The 20389-nt window shown below is 51.1% G+C and overlaps 1 protein-coding gene across 6 annotated transcripts in view; it reads left to right on the forward strand.

Annotated features, from left to right (window-relative positions):
• The window catches only part of C1H14orf93 (chromosome 1 C14orf93 homolog), a 77003-nt gene extending 56949 nt beyond the window's left edge, over positions 1–20054 (forward strand). For all 6 annotated transcript variants that reach the window (XM_063913562.1, XM_063913558.1, XM_063913561.1 and 3 more), the window contains one exon: positions 19450–20054. In XM_063913562.1, the coding sequence (XP_063769632.1) occupies positions 19450–19851 (402 nt within the window). In that variant the 3' untranslated portion in view covers positions 19852–20054. The remainder of the gene's footprint in view (positions 1–19449) is intronic.
• Positions 20055–20389: the final 335 nt, after the last annotated feature.

Here is a 20389-nt window from a genome sequence, read left to right on the forward strand (position 1 = left end):
AGCGTGGGTTTCCCCCGATAAAAAACTGCTAATTTCTAAAAAATTATTGGCATTATACCCTTTCCCGCCAGAGGTTAGGGCGCGTTGGGAAACACCCCCTAGAGTGGATAAGGCGCTCACACACTTATCAAAACAAGTGGCGTTACCGTCTCCTGATACGGCCGCCCTCAAGGAACCAGCTGATAGGAAGCTGGAAAATATCCTAAAAAGTATATACACACATACTGGTATTATACTGCGACCAGCAATCGCCTCAGCCTGGATGTGCAGTGCTGGGGTGGCTTGGTCGGATTCCCTGACTGAAAATATTGATACCCTGGACAGGGACAATATATTATTGACTATAGAGCATTTAAAGGATGCATTTCTATATATGCGTGATGCACAGAGGGATATTTGCACTCTGGCATCAAGAGTAAGTGCGATGTCCATTTCTGCCAGAAGAGGGTTATGGACGCGACAGTGGTCAGGTGATGCGGATTCCAAACGGCATATGGAAGTATTGCCGTATAAAGGGGAGGAGTTATTTGGGGTCGGTCTATCGGACCTGGTGGCCACGGCAACGGCTGGGAAATCCACCTTTTTACCCCAAGTCACCTCACAGCAGAAAAAGATACCGTCTTTTCAGGCTCAGTCCTTTCGTCCCCATAAGGGTAAGCGGGCAAAAGGCCACTCATATCTGCCCCGGGGCAGAGAAAGGGGAAAAAGACTGCAGCAGTCAGCCTCTTCCCACGAACAGAAGCCCTCCCCCGCTTCTGCCAAGTCCTCAGCATGACGCTGGGGCCTTACAAGCGGACTCAGGCACGGTGGGGGCCCGTCTCAAGAATTTCAGCGCGCAGTGGGCTCACTCGCAAGTGGACCCCTGGATCCTGCAGGTAGTATCTCAGGGGTACAAATTGGAGTTCGAGACGTCTCCCCCTCGCCGGTTCCTGAAGTCTGCTTTACCAACGTCTCCCCCCGACAGGGAGGCGGTATTGGAAGCCATTCACAAGCTGTATTCCCAGCAAGTGATAATCAAGGTACCCCTCCTACAACAGGGAAAGGGGTATTATTCCACGCTGTTTGTGGTACCGAAGCCGGACGGCTCGGTGAGACCCATTTTAAATCTGAAATCCTTGAACACTTACATAAAAAGGTTCAAGTTCAAGATGGAGTCACTCAGAGCAGTGATAGCGAACCTGGAAGAAGGGGACTATATGGTGTCTCTGGACATCAAGGATGCTTACCTCCATGTCCCAATTTGCCCTTCTCACCAAGGGTACCTCAGGTTTGTGGTACAGAACGGTCACTATCAGTTTCAGACGCTGCCGTTTGGATTGTCCACGGCACCACGGGTCTTTACCAAGGTAATGGCCGAAATGATGATTCTTCTTCGAAGAAAAGGCGTCTTAATTATCCCTTACTTGGACGATCTCCTGATAAGGGCAAGGTCCAGAGAACAGTTAGAGGTCGGAGTAGCACTATCTCAAGTAGTACTACGACAGCACGGATGGATTCTAAATATTCCAAAATCGCAGCTGATTCCGACGACACGTCTGCTGTTCCTAGGAATGATTCTGGACACAGTACAGAAAAAGGTGTTTCTCCCGGAAGAGAAAGCCAGGGAGTTATCCGACCTAGTCAGGAACCTCCTAAGACCAGGCCAAGTGTCAGTACATCAATGCACAAGGGTCCTGGGAAAGATGGTGGCTTCTTACGAAGCGATTCCATTCGGCAGATTCCACGCAAGAACTTTTCAGTGGGATCTGCTGGACAAATGGTCCGGATCGCATCTTCAAATGCATCAGCGGATAACCCTGTCTCCAAGGACAAGGGTGTCTCTCCTGTGGTGGTTACAGAGTGCTCATCTCCTAGAGGGCCGCAGATTCGGCATTCAGGATTGGGTCCTGGTGACCACGGATGCCAGCCTGAGGGGCTGGGGAGCAGTCACACAGGGAAGAAATTTCCAGGGCTTGTGGTCAAGCATGGAAACGTCACTTCACATAAATATCCTGGAACTCAGGGCCATTTACAATGCCCTAAGTCAGGCAAGACCTCTGCTTCAGGGTCAGCCGGTGTTGATCCAGTCGGACAACATCACGGCAGTCGCCCACGTAAACAGACAGGGCGGCACGAGAAGCAGGAGGGCAATGACGGAAGTGGCAAGGATTCTTCGCTGGGCGGAAAATCATGTGATAGCACTGTCAGCAGTGTTCATTCCGGGAGTGGACAACTGGGAAGCAGACTTCCTCAGCAGACACGATCTTCACCCGGGGGAGTGGGGACTTCACCCAGAAGTCTTCCACATGATTGTGAACCATTGGGAAAAACCAAAGGTGGACATGATGGCGTCCCGCCTCAACAAAAAACTGGACAGATATTGCGCCAGGTCAAGGGACCCTCAGGCAATAGCTGTGGACGCTCTGGTAACACCGTGGGTGTACCAGTCAGTGTATGTGTTCCCTCCTCTTCCTCTCATACCAAAAGTACTGAGAATCATAAGAAGGAGATGAGTAAAGACTATACTCGTGGCTCCGGATTGGCCAAGAAGGACTTGGTACCCGGAAATTCAAGAGATGCTCACGGAAGACCCGTGGCCTCTACCTCTAAGAAAGGACCTGCTCCAGCAGGGACCATGTCTGTTCCAAGACTTACCGCGGCTGCGTTTGACGGCATGGCGGTTGAACGCCGGATCCTGAAGGAAAAAGGCATTCCGGATGAAGTCATCCCTACCCTGATCAGAGCCAGGAAGGATGTGACCGTACAACATTATCACCGTATTTGGCGAAAATATGTTGCGTGGTGAGAGGCCAGGAAGGCCCCTACAGAGGAATTTCAACTGGGTCGATTCCTGCATTTCCTGCAAACAGGACCGTCTATGGGCCTAAAATTAGGGTCCATTAAGGTTCAAATTTCGGCCCTGTCAATATTCTTCCAAAAAGAACTAGCTTCTGTTCCTGAAGTTCAGACGTTTGTCAAGGGAGTACTGCATATACAGCCTCCTTTTGTGCCTCCAGTGGCACCTTGGGATCTCAATGTAGTTTTGGGGTTCCTAAAATCACATTGGTTTGAACCACTCACCACTGTGGACTTAAAATATCTCACATGGAAAGTGGTAATGCTGTTAGCCCTGGCTTCAGCCAGGCGTGTTTCAGAATTGGCGGCTTTATCCTATAAAAGCCCTTACCTAATTTTTCATACGGACAGGGCAGAATTGAGGACTCGTCCTCAATTTCTCCCTAAGGTGGTTTCAGCATTTCACTTAAACCAGCCTATTGTGGTGCCTGCGGCTACTAGGGACTTGGAGGATTCCAAGTTACTGGACGTAGTCAAGGCCCTGAAAATATATGTTTCCAGGACGGCTGGAGTCAGAAAATCTGACTCGCTGTTTATCCTGTATGCACCCAACAAGCTGGGTGCTCCTGCTTCTAAGCAGACTATTGCTCGTTGGATTTGTAGTACAATTCAGCTTGCACATTCTGTGGCAGGCCTGCCACAGCCAAAATCTGTAAAAGCCCATTCCACAAGGAAAGTGGGCTCATCTTGGGCGGCTGCCCGAGGGGTCTCGGCTTTACAACTTTGCCGAGCAGCTACTTGGTCAGGGGCAAACACGTTTGCTAAATTCTACAAATTTGATACCCTGGCTGAGGAGGACCTGGAGTTCTCTCATTCGGTGCTGCAGAGTCATCCGCACTCTCCCGCCCGTTTGGGAGCTTTGGTATAATCCCCATGGTCCTTTCGGAGTCCCCAGCATCCACTAGGACGTTAGAGAAAATAAGAATTTACTTACCGATAATTCTATTTCTCATAGTCCGTAGTGGATGCTGGGCGCCCATCCCAAGTGCGGATTGTCTGCATTACTTGTACATAGTTATTGTTACAAAAATCGGGTTATTGTTGTTGTGAGCCATCTTTTCAGAGGCTCCTTCTGTTATCATGCTGTTAACTGGGTTCAGATCACAAGTTGTACGGTGTAATTGGTGTGGCTGGTAAGAGTCTTACCCGGGATTCAAAATCCTTCCTTATTGTGTACGCTCGTCCGGGCACAGTATCCTAACTGAGGCTTGGAGGAGGGTCATAGGGGGAGGAGCCAGTGCACACCAGGTAGTCCTAAAGCTTTTTACTTTTGTGCCCAGTCTCCTGCGGAGCCGCTATTCTCCATGGTCCTTTCTGAGTCCCCAGCATCCACTACGGACTATGAGAAATAGAATTATCGGTAAGTAAATTCTTATTTTCTCATACGTCCTAGAGGATGCTGGGGACACCATTAGAACCATGGGGTATAGACGGGATCCTCAGGAGACATGGGCACTTTAAGACTTTGAAAGGGGTGTGAACTGGCTCCTCCCTCTATGCCCCTCCTCCAGACTCCAGTTTTAGAATTGTGCCCAGTGAGACTGGACGCACTAAAGGGAGCTCTACTGAGTTTCTCTGTAAAGACTTTTTTTGTTAGGTTTTTTTATTTTCAGGGAGGCTGCTGGCAACAGTCTCCCTGCTTCGTGGGACTTAGGGGAGAGAAGTATAACCCACTTCCAGTGAGTTCAAGGGCTCTGCTTCTGGCTACAGGACACCATTAGCTCCTGAGGGTTTGATCGCTGGGTACGCTCAGATGCTCGCTCCCAGAGCCTGCCGTCACCCCTTTCAGAGCCAGAAGTCAGAAGACAGGTGAGTAACCGAAGAAAAGAAGACTTCTCTTCAGTGACGTCATTTGCAGAGGTACCGCGCAGCGGGCAGACGCTGTGCGCCAAGCTCCCACTCACACAGCACTGTAGGGTGCAGGGCGCGGGGGGAGGGCGCCCTGGGCAGCTGAAAACAATCCTCATAAGCACACTGGCAAGAGGGGACATTAGTGCCGCGGCACTGTCCCAACCCCCGCCAGTATAAATATTGAAAAAAACGGGACAGAAGCGCGCCATGACGGGGGCGGAGCTTCTTCCTCACAGCTCACGGCGCCATTTCCTCTCCACAAGCTGCAGAGACGCTGGTCCTCCACACACACTGACAAGTACCAGGGGTGCAAAACGGAGGGAGGAGGCATATAAGTGGTGCTAGCTATATATATATATATATATATAATCTCCTATATATTTGACTTGTCTGTGCCTGGCCCTCTAACGCTGGGTGGAGTCACAGGCCTGGGGGGAGTTTCAGCACACCACTAACGGGAGCAGCACTGCAGCCACAGAATCCGGATACCATCTCCACAGACAACCCACCAGTGGCCGGACGCAGCACAGTGCCTGGTAACCATGCACCCCTCCCTAGGTTTACCCCCCAAAACAGCCACCTACACCCCAATGACACCCGCACCCCCCCTTCCCCAGTCTCCAGAGGCAGCAAGCAGCCCCAGAGACGACGTCCGCACAACGGATGAAAACACACACAAGACACCCTCACCTCACACCAGCTATTCTCCCCCCCCCCCCCCCCCCCCTTCCCCACAACTCCAGCATCAGCTGCGGCACACACAGGCTGGTCGGGACCCGCCGTCCGCACCACGGTCGAGCCGCACACCGCCGATCCCCCCCTCCCCCACAACCCCAGCACCCCACCTCTTGCATGCAGCCGCTCCACAACACGTTGGCCGGGGCCCGCCGTCCGCTCCACGACACGCTGCCCGGGACCCGCCATCCGCTCCAGGACAAGCTGGCCGGGACCCGACGTCAGCTGAACAGACGAGCCGCACAGCACACATCCTTCCCTCCCCACAACCCCAGCACTATCCTTCAGCATGCAGCCGCGGGACCCACCGTCGAGCCGCACACCACCTAAACCCCCCTCCCCACAACCCCAGCACCACCTCTTGCATGCAATGCCCCCACAGTGCCAGCTATACACTGCCCCCACAGTGCCAGCTATACACTGCCCCCACAGTGCCAGCTGTACAATTGCCCCCACAGTGCCAGCTGTACAATTGCCCCCACAGTGCCAGCTGTACACTTGCCCCCACAGTGCCAGCTGTACACTTGCCCCCACAGTGCCAGCTGTACACTTGCCCCCACAGTGCCAGCTGTACACTTGCCCCCACAGTGCCAGCTGTACACTTGCCCCCACAGTGCCAGCTGTACACTTGCCCCACAGTGCCAGCTGTACAATTGCCTCCACAGTGCCAGCTGTACAATTGCCCCCACAGGCCCAGATATACAATATCCACACTGTGCCAGATATACATTGGCCCCCTGTGCCAGCTATACAATGCCGACACTGTGCCAGCTATACAATGCCGACACTGTGCCAAATATACATTGCCCCCCCCCCCCACCAGGGCCAGGTATACAATGCCCCACTGTGCCAAATACAGTATACACTGCCCCCATAGTGTGTGTGTGTGTGTGTGTGTGTGTGTGTGTGTGTGTGTGTGTGTGTGTGTGTGTTTATCTCCTATATATATATATATATATATCTATATATATATATATATATATATATATATATATATATAATATGGGAAAAAATGGTATAAGGGTATCGGCGACCACTGGTGTAAAAAATATTTCAAACCATGTATATAATAAAATAAAATATACAAATTTATTTGGTACAGATAAAATACAATTAGTATGAAGGTAAATAAAAATGTAATGTAAAAATAGATGGGGGAGGGGTTGTGTTTTTGTTAAAAACACCCCCGTAGAATTCGAAGATCAAGAATTTTAGCCTAAAACTAGTAATAATAATAATTAACTAACAAGATGCTGAAATTATAATAAAATAAGAATCAAGGAGAGTCTTAACTTTGTGTGTAGAGCAGGCATTCCCAACCACGGTCCTCAAGGCACACCAACAGTGCAGGTTTTAGTGATATCCAGGCTTGAGCACAGGTGACTTAATTAGTACCTTAGTTATTTTGATTTAATCATCTGTGCTGCAGCCTGGATATCACTAAAACCTGCACTGTTGGTGTGCCTTGAGGACCGTGGTTGGGAATGCCTGGTGTAGAGGGTCACAGAGGGAGAGCCCAACGCGTTTCGTCCTGATGACTTCTTCAAGGGGTACTGGTGTGCTGGGATCGGGTCTCTATATATACCCTCTATAATCAGGCTGTGATTGCTGATGTCACTTCCTGTTTCAGGGCAGGTTAATGACCTTTAGTTCGGAATACATGTAAGATTGTGCCTTACTAAATAGGGGACCGTGCAAATCAAGTGAATTGTTCAAATACATACACATTTTAAGATAAAGAATATAATAATATATAGAGAAATCGTGTATTACGACCGGATTGCGGCACTTCCGCCACACTTCCGGTGTCGTCAAGTCTCTATTGCGCATGTGCAAGGTACACGTGTACTTCTAGTGCCGGGGTGAGACGTTTCCGCCCCACTTCCGGTCTCATATTCATATGGAATGCGCATGTGTCATAGACAGTCTTTAACTACAGTTGTATCACACTCTTTCTCCCGGAACCGGAAGTCCGTTCGCGTCTGATGCAAGTTGTGTTGTTGCTAGGGGGATCCTCCCGTGGAACGCATATTGACCCGCATGACGATGTCACTTCTACCGGAAGTCGACGTGTTGCATATGGATGTGTTCTTTTAGTTTAATTAGTTCATAGTCCATGCCTCGTCTTGGCTTCTGTAGCGTTATAGCCCGCATAGTTCACTATGATTGGCCAGTTCACCGATTCCATTGATCTCCGGAATAAATATATATAGGATGTAAAGAAATAGTAGTTTTAGTGATCATTTAGTTATCGTCATTAATTTATCAGAAAATATGCAGGGAGCAACCTTGTATTAATGTATATATTTGTTTGTATATAATATATTCAGATTATTTTAGTCGATTGCAGATAATAAACATGGTATTTATTATGAGAAAGTGCTTGTGCTAAAGTGGTATGTGTGAAAAACATGTTAATAAAAATATATATAAAATATATAAAAAATATATAATATATAATAAATAATATAAATTATATTAATTCTCATGTAAAGTGATCGCATTATTATAGTATACAATAAGTTAGAATCACTGTAACTTTATATACCACTGGCCATCAACTAACTTATTGTATACTATAATAATGCGATCACTTCACATGAGAATTAATATAATTTATATTATTTATTATATATTTTTTATATATTTTTTATATATTTTATATATATTTTTATTAACATGTTTTTCACACATACCACTTTAGCACAAGCACTTTCTCATAATAAATACCATGTTTATTATCTGCAATCGACTAAAATAATATGAATATATTATATACAAACAAATATATACATTAATACAAGGTTGCTCCCTGCATATTTTCTGATAAATTAATGACGATAACTAAATGATCACTAAAACTACTATTTCTTTACATCCTATATATATTTATTCCGGAGATCAATGGAATCGGTGAACTGGCCAATCATAGTGAACTATGCGGGCTATAACGCTACAGAAGCCAAGACGAGGCATGGACTATGAACTAATTAAACTAAAAGAACACATCCATATGCAACACGTCGACTTCCGGTAGAAGTGACATCGTCATGCGGGTCAATATGCGTTCCACGGGAGGATCCCCCTAGCAACAACACAACTTGCATCAGACGCGAACGGACTTCCGGTTCCGGGAGAAAGAGTGTGATACAACTGTAGTTAAAGACTGTCTATGACACATGCGCATTCCATATGAATATGAGACCGGAAGTGGGGCGGAAACGTCTCACCCCGGCACTAGAAGTACACGTGTACCTTGCACATGCGCAATAGAGACTTGACGACATCGGAAGTGTGGCGGAAGTGCCGCAATCCGGTCGTAATACACGATTTCTCTATATATTATTATATTATTATATTCTTTATCTTAAAATGTGTATGTATTTGAACAATTCACTTGATTTGCACTGTCCCCTATTTAGTAAGGCACAATCTTACATGTATTCCTAACTAAAGGTCATTAACCTGCCCTGAAACAGGAAGTGACATCAGCAATCACAGCCTGATTATAGAGGGTATATATAGAGACCCGATCCCAGCACACCAGTACCCCTTGAAGAAGTCATCAGGACGAAACGCGTTGGGCTCTCCCTCTGTAACCCTCTACACACAAAGTTAAGACTCTCCTTGATTCTTATTTTATTATAATTTCAGCATATTGTTAGTTAATTATTATTATTACTAGTTTTAGGCTAAAATTCTTGGTCTTAGAATTCTACGGGGGTGTTTTTAACAAAAACACAACCCCTCCCCCATCTATTTTTACATTACATTTTTATTTACCTTCATACTAATTGTATTTTATCTGTACCAAATAAATTTGTATATTTTATTTTATTATATACATGGTTTGAAATATTTTTTACACCAGTGGTCGCCGATACCCTTATACCATTTTTTCCCATAAACAATCACAACAGTAGCTCACCACTACTGTGTACTTAAGGGACGGCAGACGCCCAAAATTATTGGGAGTGTTCTTTAGTCGGGTGTATTTATAACACTTGTGGCGCTTGCACATTCTCTATTTTACATATATATATATATATATATATATATATATATATATATATATATATATATATTTACCTTGTGACTCTGTGCCTGCAGTTCTAACGCTGGGTGGAGTCACAGGGCTGGGAGGAGTTAGCAGCTCCTGCCCTGTCCCAGCACACCACTAGCAGAACGGGAGCAGCAGCCACACAATCCCCCCCACCATCCCCAGCCACAAGCCACCAGGGGACGGACCCACCACAGTGCCAGGTAACCATGGCCACCTACACCCCAATGCCACCCGCAGCACACACCCCCAAACCCCCCTCCACCAGCTCCCACATGCAGCCACTGACGGCCCATACCCGACGCATAACGGACCAGCACACACACCCGCTAACCCCACAGCACCGATCCCACCCGCCGCACAAGCCCACCATCACCCAGACTCTCACACCCATCCGCAGCACGGACACGGTGGCCGGGCCGCACCACAGCCGACCAGACAGCCGCAGGCCGCACCACCCCTCCGCACACCCCCAGCGGCAGCTCCCGCACTGCAGCCGCGCCTGGGACCCACTGTCCCGCCAGTTACGGCGCAGCATCACCCGCGCCTGACTGCTGCCTCCCCGTCCGTCTCCTGCGCCACCCGTCCCTCCTAATATGTATGGTGGCTTCATAGGCCTCCCTGCGCCGCGTACAGACACCCGCCGCCTCCTCCGCACACCTAAGACAACGCTGCCTCCCACCATCCCCAGAGACCCGGACTGCACACCACAGGTACTGGCCTGCCGGCTGCACAAGCCTGAGATGCGGGACAGCACACCTGGTACTGTGGACGCTGCCCCAACCTCACAGGTGAGAGAGAGTACATAGGCAGCACCGCGTCTCTGCGTCCCCTCTCTGCCGCCCAGCCTCTTTGCGTCCCCTCCCTGCCTCTCTGCGTCCCCTCCCTGCTGACCCAAATCTCTGCGTCCCCTCCCTGCCGCCCCACCTCTCTGCGTCCCTTCCCTGCCGCCCCGCCTCTCTGCATTCCCTCCCTGCCGCCGCACCTCTCTGCATCCCCTCCCTGCCGCACCGCATCTCTGCGTCCCCTCCATGCCGCCCCGCGTCTCTGCGTTCCCTCCCTGCCACCCCGCCTCTCTGCATCCCCTCCCTGCCGACCCGCGTCTCTTTATCCCCTCCCTGCCGCCCGCCTCTCTGCGTCCCTCTCCCTGCCGCCCCGCGTCTCTGCGTCCCTCTCCCTGCCGCCCCGCGCCTCTGCGTCCCTCTCCCTGCCGCCCCGCGCCTCTGCATCCCCTCCCTGCCGCTCCACCTCTCTGCATCCCCTACCTGCCGCACCGCATCTCTGCGTCCCCTCCCTGCCGCCCCACGTCTCTGCCTCCCCTACCTGCCGGCCCGCCTCTCTGCATCCCCTCCCTACCGCCCCGCATCTCTGCGTCCGCTCCCTGCCGCCCCGCGTCTCTGCATCCCCTCCCTACCGCCTGCATCTCTGCGTCCCGCGTCTCTGCATCCCCTCCCTGCCGCCCCGCCTCTCTGCATTCCCTCCCTGCCACCCGCATATCTGCATCCCCGTCTCTGCGTCCCCCTCCCTGCCACCCCGCGTCTCTGCGTCCCCCTCCCTGCCGCCCCGCGTCTCTGCATCCCCCCCCTACCGCCCCGCGTGTCTACGCACCCTCCCTGCCGACCTGCCTCTCTGCGTCCCCTCCCTGCCACCCCGCCTCTCTGCGTCCCCTCCCTGCCACCCCGCCTCTCTGCGTCCCCTCCCTGCCGCCCCGCGTCTCTGCGTCCCCTCCATGCCACCCAGCCTCTCTGCATCCCCTTTCTACCGCCCGCTTCTCTGCCTCCCGCTTCTCTGCATCCCCTCTCTGCGTCCCCTCCCTGCCGCTCTGCGTCCCCTCCTTGCCGCTCTGCGTCAATGCGTCCCCTCCTTGCGTCTCTGCGTCCCCTCCTTGCGTCTCTGCGTCCCCTCCTTGCGTCTCTGCGTCCCCTCCTTGCGTCTCTGCGTCCCCGCCCTGCCGCCCCGCGTCTCTGGGTCCCCGCCCTGCGTCTCTGCGTCCCTTCCTTGCGTCTCTGCGTCCCTTCCTTGCGTCTCTGCGTCCCCTCCTTGCGTCTCTGCATCTCTGCGTCCCCGCCCTGCGTCTCTGCGTCCCCTCCCTGCCGCCCCGCGTCTCTGCGTCCCCTCCCTGCCGCCCCGCGTCTCTGCGTCCCTCCCTGCCGCCCCGCGTCTCTGCGTCCCCTCCCTGCCGCCCCATGTCTGTGCATCACCTTGCAGACGCGGGCACACAGTAACGGCAACACGCCGCACGCACCACAGCCGCACAGACCGCTGCCGCCCGCCCCACAACCTCTCTCATACACCCGGCCCACACTGTACCGCCAGATGCCGTCACCACAACCCCCTCCACTTCCACATCCCCGTCACCCGCACCTGTCTGTGTGCAGGCGCCCAGCCTCACGCCACTCCTGCCCCCAGCTCCACATAAAGTCGCTCCCCTACCCGCAGCTCTCCAGGCGCCATGCTGCCTGGGGGAGTGCTCAGTATCAGGGCCGACGCCAGCATTAGGCAGCTGCCTATGGGCGCCTGCCATGCTCCCGCTTCACTAACTTTTTACTGGACTGGGATCGGAGGAGGCTCCGGCGGGGGACCAGAGCACGCTGCAGCTGTGTGGGGAAGGGACGGCCTCGGGGGATGCCGGTCCACTGTCCACCTGACGGAGGCGCCGGGGAGCGGAAGAGGCTGCTGCTACCGACCCGAACGTGCTGCTGCTGCTGTGTGAGGAGGTGACTCTCTCAGGGCCTTCTGTGGATAACGACACCGAGGAGCGGAGGAGGAGTTGTCGGAGGTGTCCAGCATACTGCAGCTGTGTGGGGAAGTGGCCATGGGAATGCCGGGGCCCAGCCCAGCCACAAGTGGTGAGTGCGGACAGGAGTGCAGTTGCTGTGTCTGTATATGTCCATGCTGTACAGACCAGTATCATGCTGTGTGTACAGGAACCCGTCCCCCACCCACTGCTACCCCCATAACTGCACCTCCACCACCCGCAGCACTTGCAGACCCCCTCCCCCATCTGCCAAACCACCCCACCTGCCTCTCTTCCACCCGCACCACCCATGCTTCTCTTACCCCACACGGCACCTCCCAAACCCTCCCCCACCAGCAGCACCCCCCTCCCCCACCCGTGGCATCCACGAACCCCCACAACTGCGCCTCCACCACCAACGGCACTTCCAGACCCCCTCCCCATCCGCCACACCACCGCACCTGCCGCTCTTCCACCCGTGCTTCTCCCCCCCCCCCCCCCCGACACTGCACCTCCCAACCCCCTACCCCACCTGCAGCACCCCCCCTCCCCCACCCGTGTCATCCACGCACCCCCACACCTGCTCCTCCACCACCCGCGGCACTTCCAGACCCCCTCCCCATCTGCCAAACCACCGCAACTGCCTCTCTTCCTCCCGCACCACCCATGCTTCTCCCCCCCCCCCCCCCCACACACACACACGGCACCTCCCAACCCCCTACCCCACCTGCAGCACCCCACCTCCCCTACACGCACCCCCACACCTGCCCCTCCACCACCCGCAGCACCTCCGGACCCCCTCCACCATCCACCACACCCCCGCAATCAACCCCTTCTCCACCCTCAGCACCTTCGGAACCCTTACTCCATCCCCAACAGCCCTGCACCTGCCCCTCCCCCCCAACACACCCCCTCTCCTCCACTATTCACACCGCCTCCAAATCCACTCTCCCATTCGCAGCCTCCCCCCCTCCCCAGCACCTCCCAACCCCCTCACCCATCTGCGCCACCCCCATCAACCCCCTTCCACCCGTAGCATCTACAGACACCCTCACCCACACAGCAGCAAACCCCGCACCCCTCCCTTCCCCACCCGTGCCACACACCCCTCCCCCACCCTCGGAACACCCACAACTACCCCTCCCCTACCGCCCTCGGACCCCGTCCCCCACCCCACCGCACCTGCCCCTCTCCCACGTGCACCACCCATGCTTCTCCCCCCCCCCCCCCACATGGCACCTCCCAACCCCACCTGCAGCATCCACGCACCCCCGCACCTGCCCCTCCACCACCTGCAACCCCCTCACCCATCCGCACACCCCCTCCCTGCATCAAACCCCCTCCACCTGTACCATCTACAGACACCGTCCCCCACACCGCAGCAACCCCCGCACCTGTCCCTTCCCCACCCGCGACCCCCCGCCCTTCCCCCACCCATAGCACCTCCGGACCCCACTCCCCCGCCCAACCCCACCCGCAGCACCTCCCAACTCCCTTCCCCATTCGCCCCTCCACCTGCAGCATCTACAGACACTCTCCCCCATCCACGGTCCCCCACACACCCGCTACATTCTCTACATCGGGCCTTGCAGCCGCTGTTCACGCCGTAGCAAGAGGCAATGCCCCCATCACCATCCGCTGCCCTTACATTGCGCAATATTTTACCTCTAACAACAGTAGGAATGCAGGTAATACTCCATATAATCATATATTCAACCACACAAAGACGTGAAGGGGGCGTAGCCCCCTACGACGGTGTGAAGAGCGCCCGTAGGGCGCGATGAAGCACCTAGTGTATATATGTGTGTATATATATATATATATAGAAAATGGGGGAATAAAGGTACCGGCGACTAGTGTGATTTAAAATGCAAAATTGTTAAAAGACTGATTTAAAAGCCAAAGAACTATAAAATGATAAAAACAAGTTTTATTGAGCACACAAAATTATTAGTAAAAATCCTGAAGTTATAAAAGCGTCTTAGTAAAAGTATAAGGAGATAAAACTTAACTTTTAAAATAGGCACAGGGGGGTCACCACAGGGAGCCCTATATATATATATATATACACGCAAAAAGAACCCATCATTTATTTATTGAATTGTTGAGGATAAGTGAGCTTACATTGGTGAGTGCTGGGTTTTCTGTTTGTTTGTGTGTGTGTATGTGTGTGTGTATATATATATATATATATATATAAAATGTGATAAAAGCGCTAGAGGTCTGAGGCATTGTCTTGAAAATTTCAGACCCGTTTTTTCAGCGCAGGGTTGTGAGCTGGCAAATCCCCTCTGTGTCTCTCTGACAGACTTTACTGTGGGTCTGTCCCCTATATGCCCAGTGTGTCTGTGGGTGTTTGGTGCACGAGTGTTGACATGTCTGAGGCTGAAGGCTCTTCCCAGGAGGAGGCTGTATTAGGGACGCAGACAGCTGCGGGGGTGACCCTGTCGGCACCGCCGACACCTGATTGGGTAAATGTGTTGAACGCCTTGAATGCTAATGCTAATGTGGCTCTTATTAGTAAGAGGTTAGACAAGTCTGAGTCGCAGACCCAGGCATGGACGAAATCTGTTAAAGATATGTTATTCCAAAGTCAGGTCCCATCAGGGTCACAAAAACGTACTTTGGCCCAATTGGCAGACACTGATACCGACACGGACACTGATTCCAGTGTCTACTATAGCGATTCCAGGTTAGACCCAAAATTGGCAAAGAGCATTCAGTACATGATTGTGGCGGTTAAAGATGTGTTACACATCACTGAGGACCCAGCTATCCCTTATAAAAGGTTCTGTATGTATAAAGAAAGGAAACCTGAGATAACGTTTCCTCCCTCTCATGAACTGAACACGCTATTTGAAAAAGTTTGGGAAGGTCCTGACAGAAAGTTTCAGATTCCCAAAAGAATTATGGCAGCTTATCCGTTTCCCTCGACGGATAGGGAAAAGTGGGAGTCACCCCCCCACTGTGGACAAGGCCTTGTCTCGTTTGTCTAAGAAGGTGGCTCTTCCGTCACCTGACACGGCGGCCCTTAAGGATCCTGCGGATCGTAAGCAAGAATCTACGTTGAAGTCCATTTATGTGACCACGGGTACACTACTCCGACCTTTCATTGCGTCTGCGTGGGTAAGTAGTGCTATCGAAAAGTGGGCAGATAACTTGTCATCTGATATAGATCCCCTAGATAGGGATAGCATCCTCTTGTCGCTGGGTTATATCAAGAACGCTGCAGCATACCTTAAGGAAGCTGCGAGAGATATGCGTTGTGGATTCACCAATGGAATGCTGATGCTGACTCCAAGAAAGGTATGGAATCTCTATCATATAAAGGTGAAGCCTTATTTGGAGACGGCCTTGATGATTTGGTGTCTACGGCTACCGCGGGTAAGTAATCCTTTTTACCTTATTTCCTCCACAACAAAAGAAAACTCACCATTATCAGATGCAGTCCTTTCGGCCCAATAAATTCAGAAAGGGCCAGGGTTCTTCCTTCCTTGCTACTAGAGGAAGAGGTAAACGATCTCCCAGGAGCAGAAGTCCTCCCAGGCTTCTACCAATTCCACCGCATGACGTTGGGGCTCCTATGCGGGAGTCCGCACCGGTGGGGGCCCGTCTAAAACTATTCAGTCAGTTTTGGGTTCGTTCGAACCTAGACCCTTGGATTTTACAAATAGTATCCCAAGGGTACAAGCTGGAGTTTCAAGACGTCCCCACTCACCGTTTTTTCAAATCTGCCTTACCAGTTTCTCTTCCCGACAGGGAGGTATTTGCGACGCAATGCAAAAATTGTGTCAAAATCAAGTTATCATCAAGGTTCCCCAGTCACAACAGGGAGAAGGTTTTTATTCGAGCCTGTTTGTGGTCCCGAAGCCGGACAGCTCGGTCAGACCAATCCTAAACCTGAAATCCCTGAATTTCTACCGAAAGAGATTCAAATTCAAGATGGAGTCTCTCCGAGCAGTGATCTCCAGTCTGGAGGAAGGGGATTTTATGGTGTCGGTGGACATAAAAGATGCCTACTTACATGTTCCCATTTATCCTCCGCATCAGGCTTACCTGAGATTTGCAATTCAGGATTGTCATTACCAGTTTCAAACATTGCCGTTTGGTCTATCCACAGCTCTGAGGATTTTCACCAAAGTAATGGCGGAAATGATGGTTCTCCTTCGCAAGCAAGGAGTCACAATTATCCCATACTTGGACGATCTCCTGATAAAGGCGAGATCCAGGGACCAGTTGGTCCAAAACGTTGCACTCTCCATGACAGTTATTCAACAACATGGTTGGCTCCTAAACTTGCCAAAATCACAGTTGATTCCGACGACGCGGTTGTCATTTTTGGGAATGATATTGGACACAGAACTACAGAGAGTCTTTCTTCCTGTGGAAAAAGCTCTGGAACTTCAGAGTCTGGTCAAACAAATTCTGAAACCAACAAGAGTGTCAATCCATCAATGCATTCGGTTGCTGGGAAAGATGGTTGCGGCCTACGAGGCCATTCAGTTTGGCAGGTTCCATGCCAGAGTGTTCCAGTGGGACCTGTTGGACAAGTGGTCCGGGTCCCATCTACACATGCACCAGAGGATAATCCTGACTTCCAAGACCAGGGTATCACTCCTATGGTGGCTGCACAGCTCTCACCTCCTAGAATGGGGCGCAGGTTCGGGATCCAGGACTGGATCCTAGTGACCACGGATGCAAGCCTCCGAGGCTGGGGGGCAGTCACAATGGGAGAAAACTTCCAAGGAAGATGGTCAAGTCAGGAAACTTGTCTCCACATAAATGTTCTGGAGCTAAGGGCCATTTACAACGGCTTAGTACAAGCGGGACATCTTCTTTGAGATCAGCCTGTACTGATCCAGTCGGACAATGTAACAGCGGTAGCGTACATAAACCGTCAGGGCGGAACGAAAAGCAGAGCGGCGATGGCAGAAACCACAAGGATTTTCCGCTGGGCGGAAAAGTATACAAGCGCTCTGTCAGCAATCTTCATTCCAGGAGTGGACAACTGGGAAGCAGACTTCCTCAGCAGACACGATCTCCATCCAGGAGAATGGGGCCTCCACCAAGAAGTCTTCGCAGAGGTGACAGGTCGTTGGGGAATTCCTCAAGTAGACATGGTGGCTTCTCGTCTCAACAAGAAGCTTCAGAGATATTGTTCCAGGTCAAGGGACCCTCAAGCGATTGCAGTGGATGCTCTCGTGACACCGTGGGTGTTTCAGTCGGTGTATATATTCCCTCCACTTCCTCTCATTCCAAAAGTTCTAAAGATCATAAGAAGAACAAAGATCCGAGCGATCCTCATTGTTCCAGATTGGCCAAGGAAGGCTTGGTATCCAGATCTTCAGGAATTACTCATAGGAGATCCCTGGCCTCTTCCTCTGTGCGAGGACCTGTTACAACAGGGGCCGTGCGTGTATCAGGACTTACCGCGGCTACGTTTGACGGCGTGACAGTTGAACGCAAAATCCTAGCCCGTAAGGGTATTCCCAGTGAAGTCATTCCCACACTTATTCAGGCTAGAAAAGAGGTAACGTCTATACATTACCACCGTATTTGGAGAAAATATGTGTCTTGGTGTGAATCCAAGAAGGCTCCTACGGAAGAGTTTCACCTAGGACGGTTTCTCCATTTTCTACAAGCAGGTGTGGATGCGGGCCTAAAATTGGGCTCAATCAAGGTTCAGATTTCAGCCTTATCGATTTTTTTTCCAGAAACAATTAGCCTCCCTTCCAGAAGTTCAGACTTTCGTGAAGGGCGTATTGCACATCCAACCTCCATTTGAGCCTCCAGTGGCACCATGGGATCTTAATGCGGTGTTGCAGTTCCTTCAATCACATTGGTTTGAACCTTTACGGAAGGTGGAGTTAAAATTCCTCACTTGGAAAGTGGTCATCCTGTTAGCCTTGGCATCTGCAAGGTGGGTGTCTGAGTTGGCGGCCTTGTCTCACAAGAGCCCTTATTTGATCTGCCATGAAGATCGAGCTGAATTGAGGACACGTCAGCAATTTTTACCGAAGGTGGTTTCCTCTTTCCACATAAACCAACCTATCGTGGTACCTGTGGCTACTGACGCCTTCGTTGAGTCAAAATCTCTGGATGTGGTCAGAGCTTTGAAGATTTAATGCCCCAGAACGGCTCAGATTAGGAAAACAGAAGCTCTGTTTGTCCTGTATGCTCCCAACAAGGTTGGGTGTCCTGCTTCTAAGCAGACCATTGCACGCTGGATCTGTAACACGATTCAGCAGGCCCATTCCACGGCTGGATTGCCATTACCGGAATCAGTGAAGGCCCATTCCACTAGGAAGGTGGGCTCATCCTGGGCGGCTGCCCGGGTGGTCTCGGCATTGCAACTTTGCCGATCAGCTACTTGGTCGGGGTCAAACACTTTTGCAAAGTTCTACAAGTTTGACACCTTGGCCGATGAAGACCTTAAGTTCGGTCAATCGGTGCTGCAGAGTCGTCCGCACGCTCCTGCCCGTTCTAGAGCTTTGGTATAACCCCATGGTTCTAATGGTGTCCTCAGCATCCTCTAGGACGTATGAGAAAATAGGATTTTAATACCTACCGGTAAATCCTTTTCTCTTAGTCCGTAGAGGATGCTGGGCGCCCGTCCCGGTGCGTACTGTATCTGCAGTTAATAGTTATGGTTACACATATGTTGTGTTACGTTTATTGTCAGCCTGTTGCTGCAATTGTTCATGCCATTGGCCTGTGTTCTGTTGAATGCCATGTTCTGCGGCATGGTTGAGGTGTGAGCTGGTATGAATCTCACCTTAGTTTAACAATAAATCCTTTCCTCGAAATGTCCGTCTCCCTGGGCACAGTTCCTATACGGAGGTGTGGAGGAGGGGCATAGAGGGAGGAGCCAGTTCACACCCTTTCAAAGTCTTAAAGTGCCCATGTCTCCTGCGGATCCCGTCTATACCCCATGGTCCTAATGGTGTCTCCAGCATCCCCTACGGACTAAGAGAAAAGGATTTACCGGTAGGTATTAAAATCCTATTTTAACCCATCTACTAAATAATAATGTAATGCATTAGGGCCAAGTTTATTTTGAATTTAGATCCAGTGCAAGTGCTGCAAATTAGAATAGAAAGTTCCCCGTGTTACTGAAAAACATTATGGCTAAATCTGCCTTATAAAGTCTCTGTTCTATGTATTATATATGAGATTTTTGCACAACTCTGTTAATCCTATTTTATTAACTTCTAAAATGTCTTTTGTACAGCTTTTTGCAAACCGATCGTGGGGTGTGCAGCAGTTTCCGCCAGAGGAACAGGCCCTGTGGGAAGGGGTGACAGAGGAGTTAATGTCTGATGAAGAGGACAGTTTGTCTGAGCCAGGTGTCTGGGTCGCCCGGCCACCTCGTTTCCGATCACCAGAACTCTCCAGGCTATGTTATAGCATTGACTCACACTCTAAGCATGGCAATAAAACAAATCGTGTCTATGGTGCTCCCTCTGACCGATTGCCTTCCACAGAGATTCAGCTTCTACCACTGCACCTCTACAATCCAGACTGGGAAAGAGAGGTAGATGAAGAGGAGCTGACAGGGGGAGGGAGGAGCAGAAAATCTTTTTGTCCGGATCTAAATGCGTTTATACAGATTAAAGTAGAAAAAGATGAATGAGAGAGGACTTTAGACAGCTATTACATACTGATTCTTTAGATGACAAATTACACTGTGAAGAAAGGCTGCAAGTAATGGAACTGATGTATGTGTGTGCGTGTGAGAGGGTTCGTGTTCAAACATTAATAGTAGATGTTTTTGTGTGCACAGTGTAGGTTCAGCATACCTCCTATGTCCACAATAAAGTGTTATTTTTATTTAAAGAGATGTTCAAGTTGTTCCTAATGAGAGCTTCATATGTTAGAATGTATATCAGCACAATGTTACCAATGCTGTCTCATAGCACTGGGTAATGGTTTCAATACCCAACCAGAATTCTATGTGTGAGTAGTTTATATGTTCTCTCCATGTTTGCGTGGGTCTCCTCCGGGTGCTCTGGTTTCCACCTGCAGTTCAAAAACATACTGGCAGGGTAACTGGCTTCTGACAAACAATGGACCTGTGTGTGTGCTTGTGTGATGGGGAAAAAAGGGGGGCGATTCAATTTTCCACGATTGTCGTGAGGTGCCTCCTAGAACGGCTGGGCTAAGGCACCTTG

Source organism: Pseudophryne corroboree, chromosome 1, assembly GCF_028390025.1.
Source record: "Pseudophryne corroboree isolate aPseCor3 chromosome 1, aPseCor3.hap2, whole genome shotgun sequence".
NCBI classification, from domain to species: Eukaryota; Metazoa; Chordata; class Amphibia; order Anura; family Myobatrachidae; genus Pseudophryne; species Pseudophryne corroboree.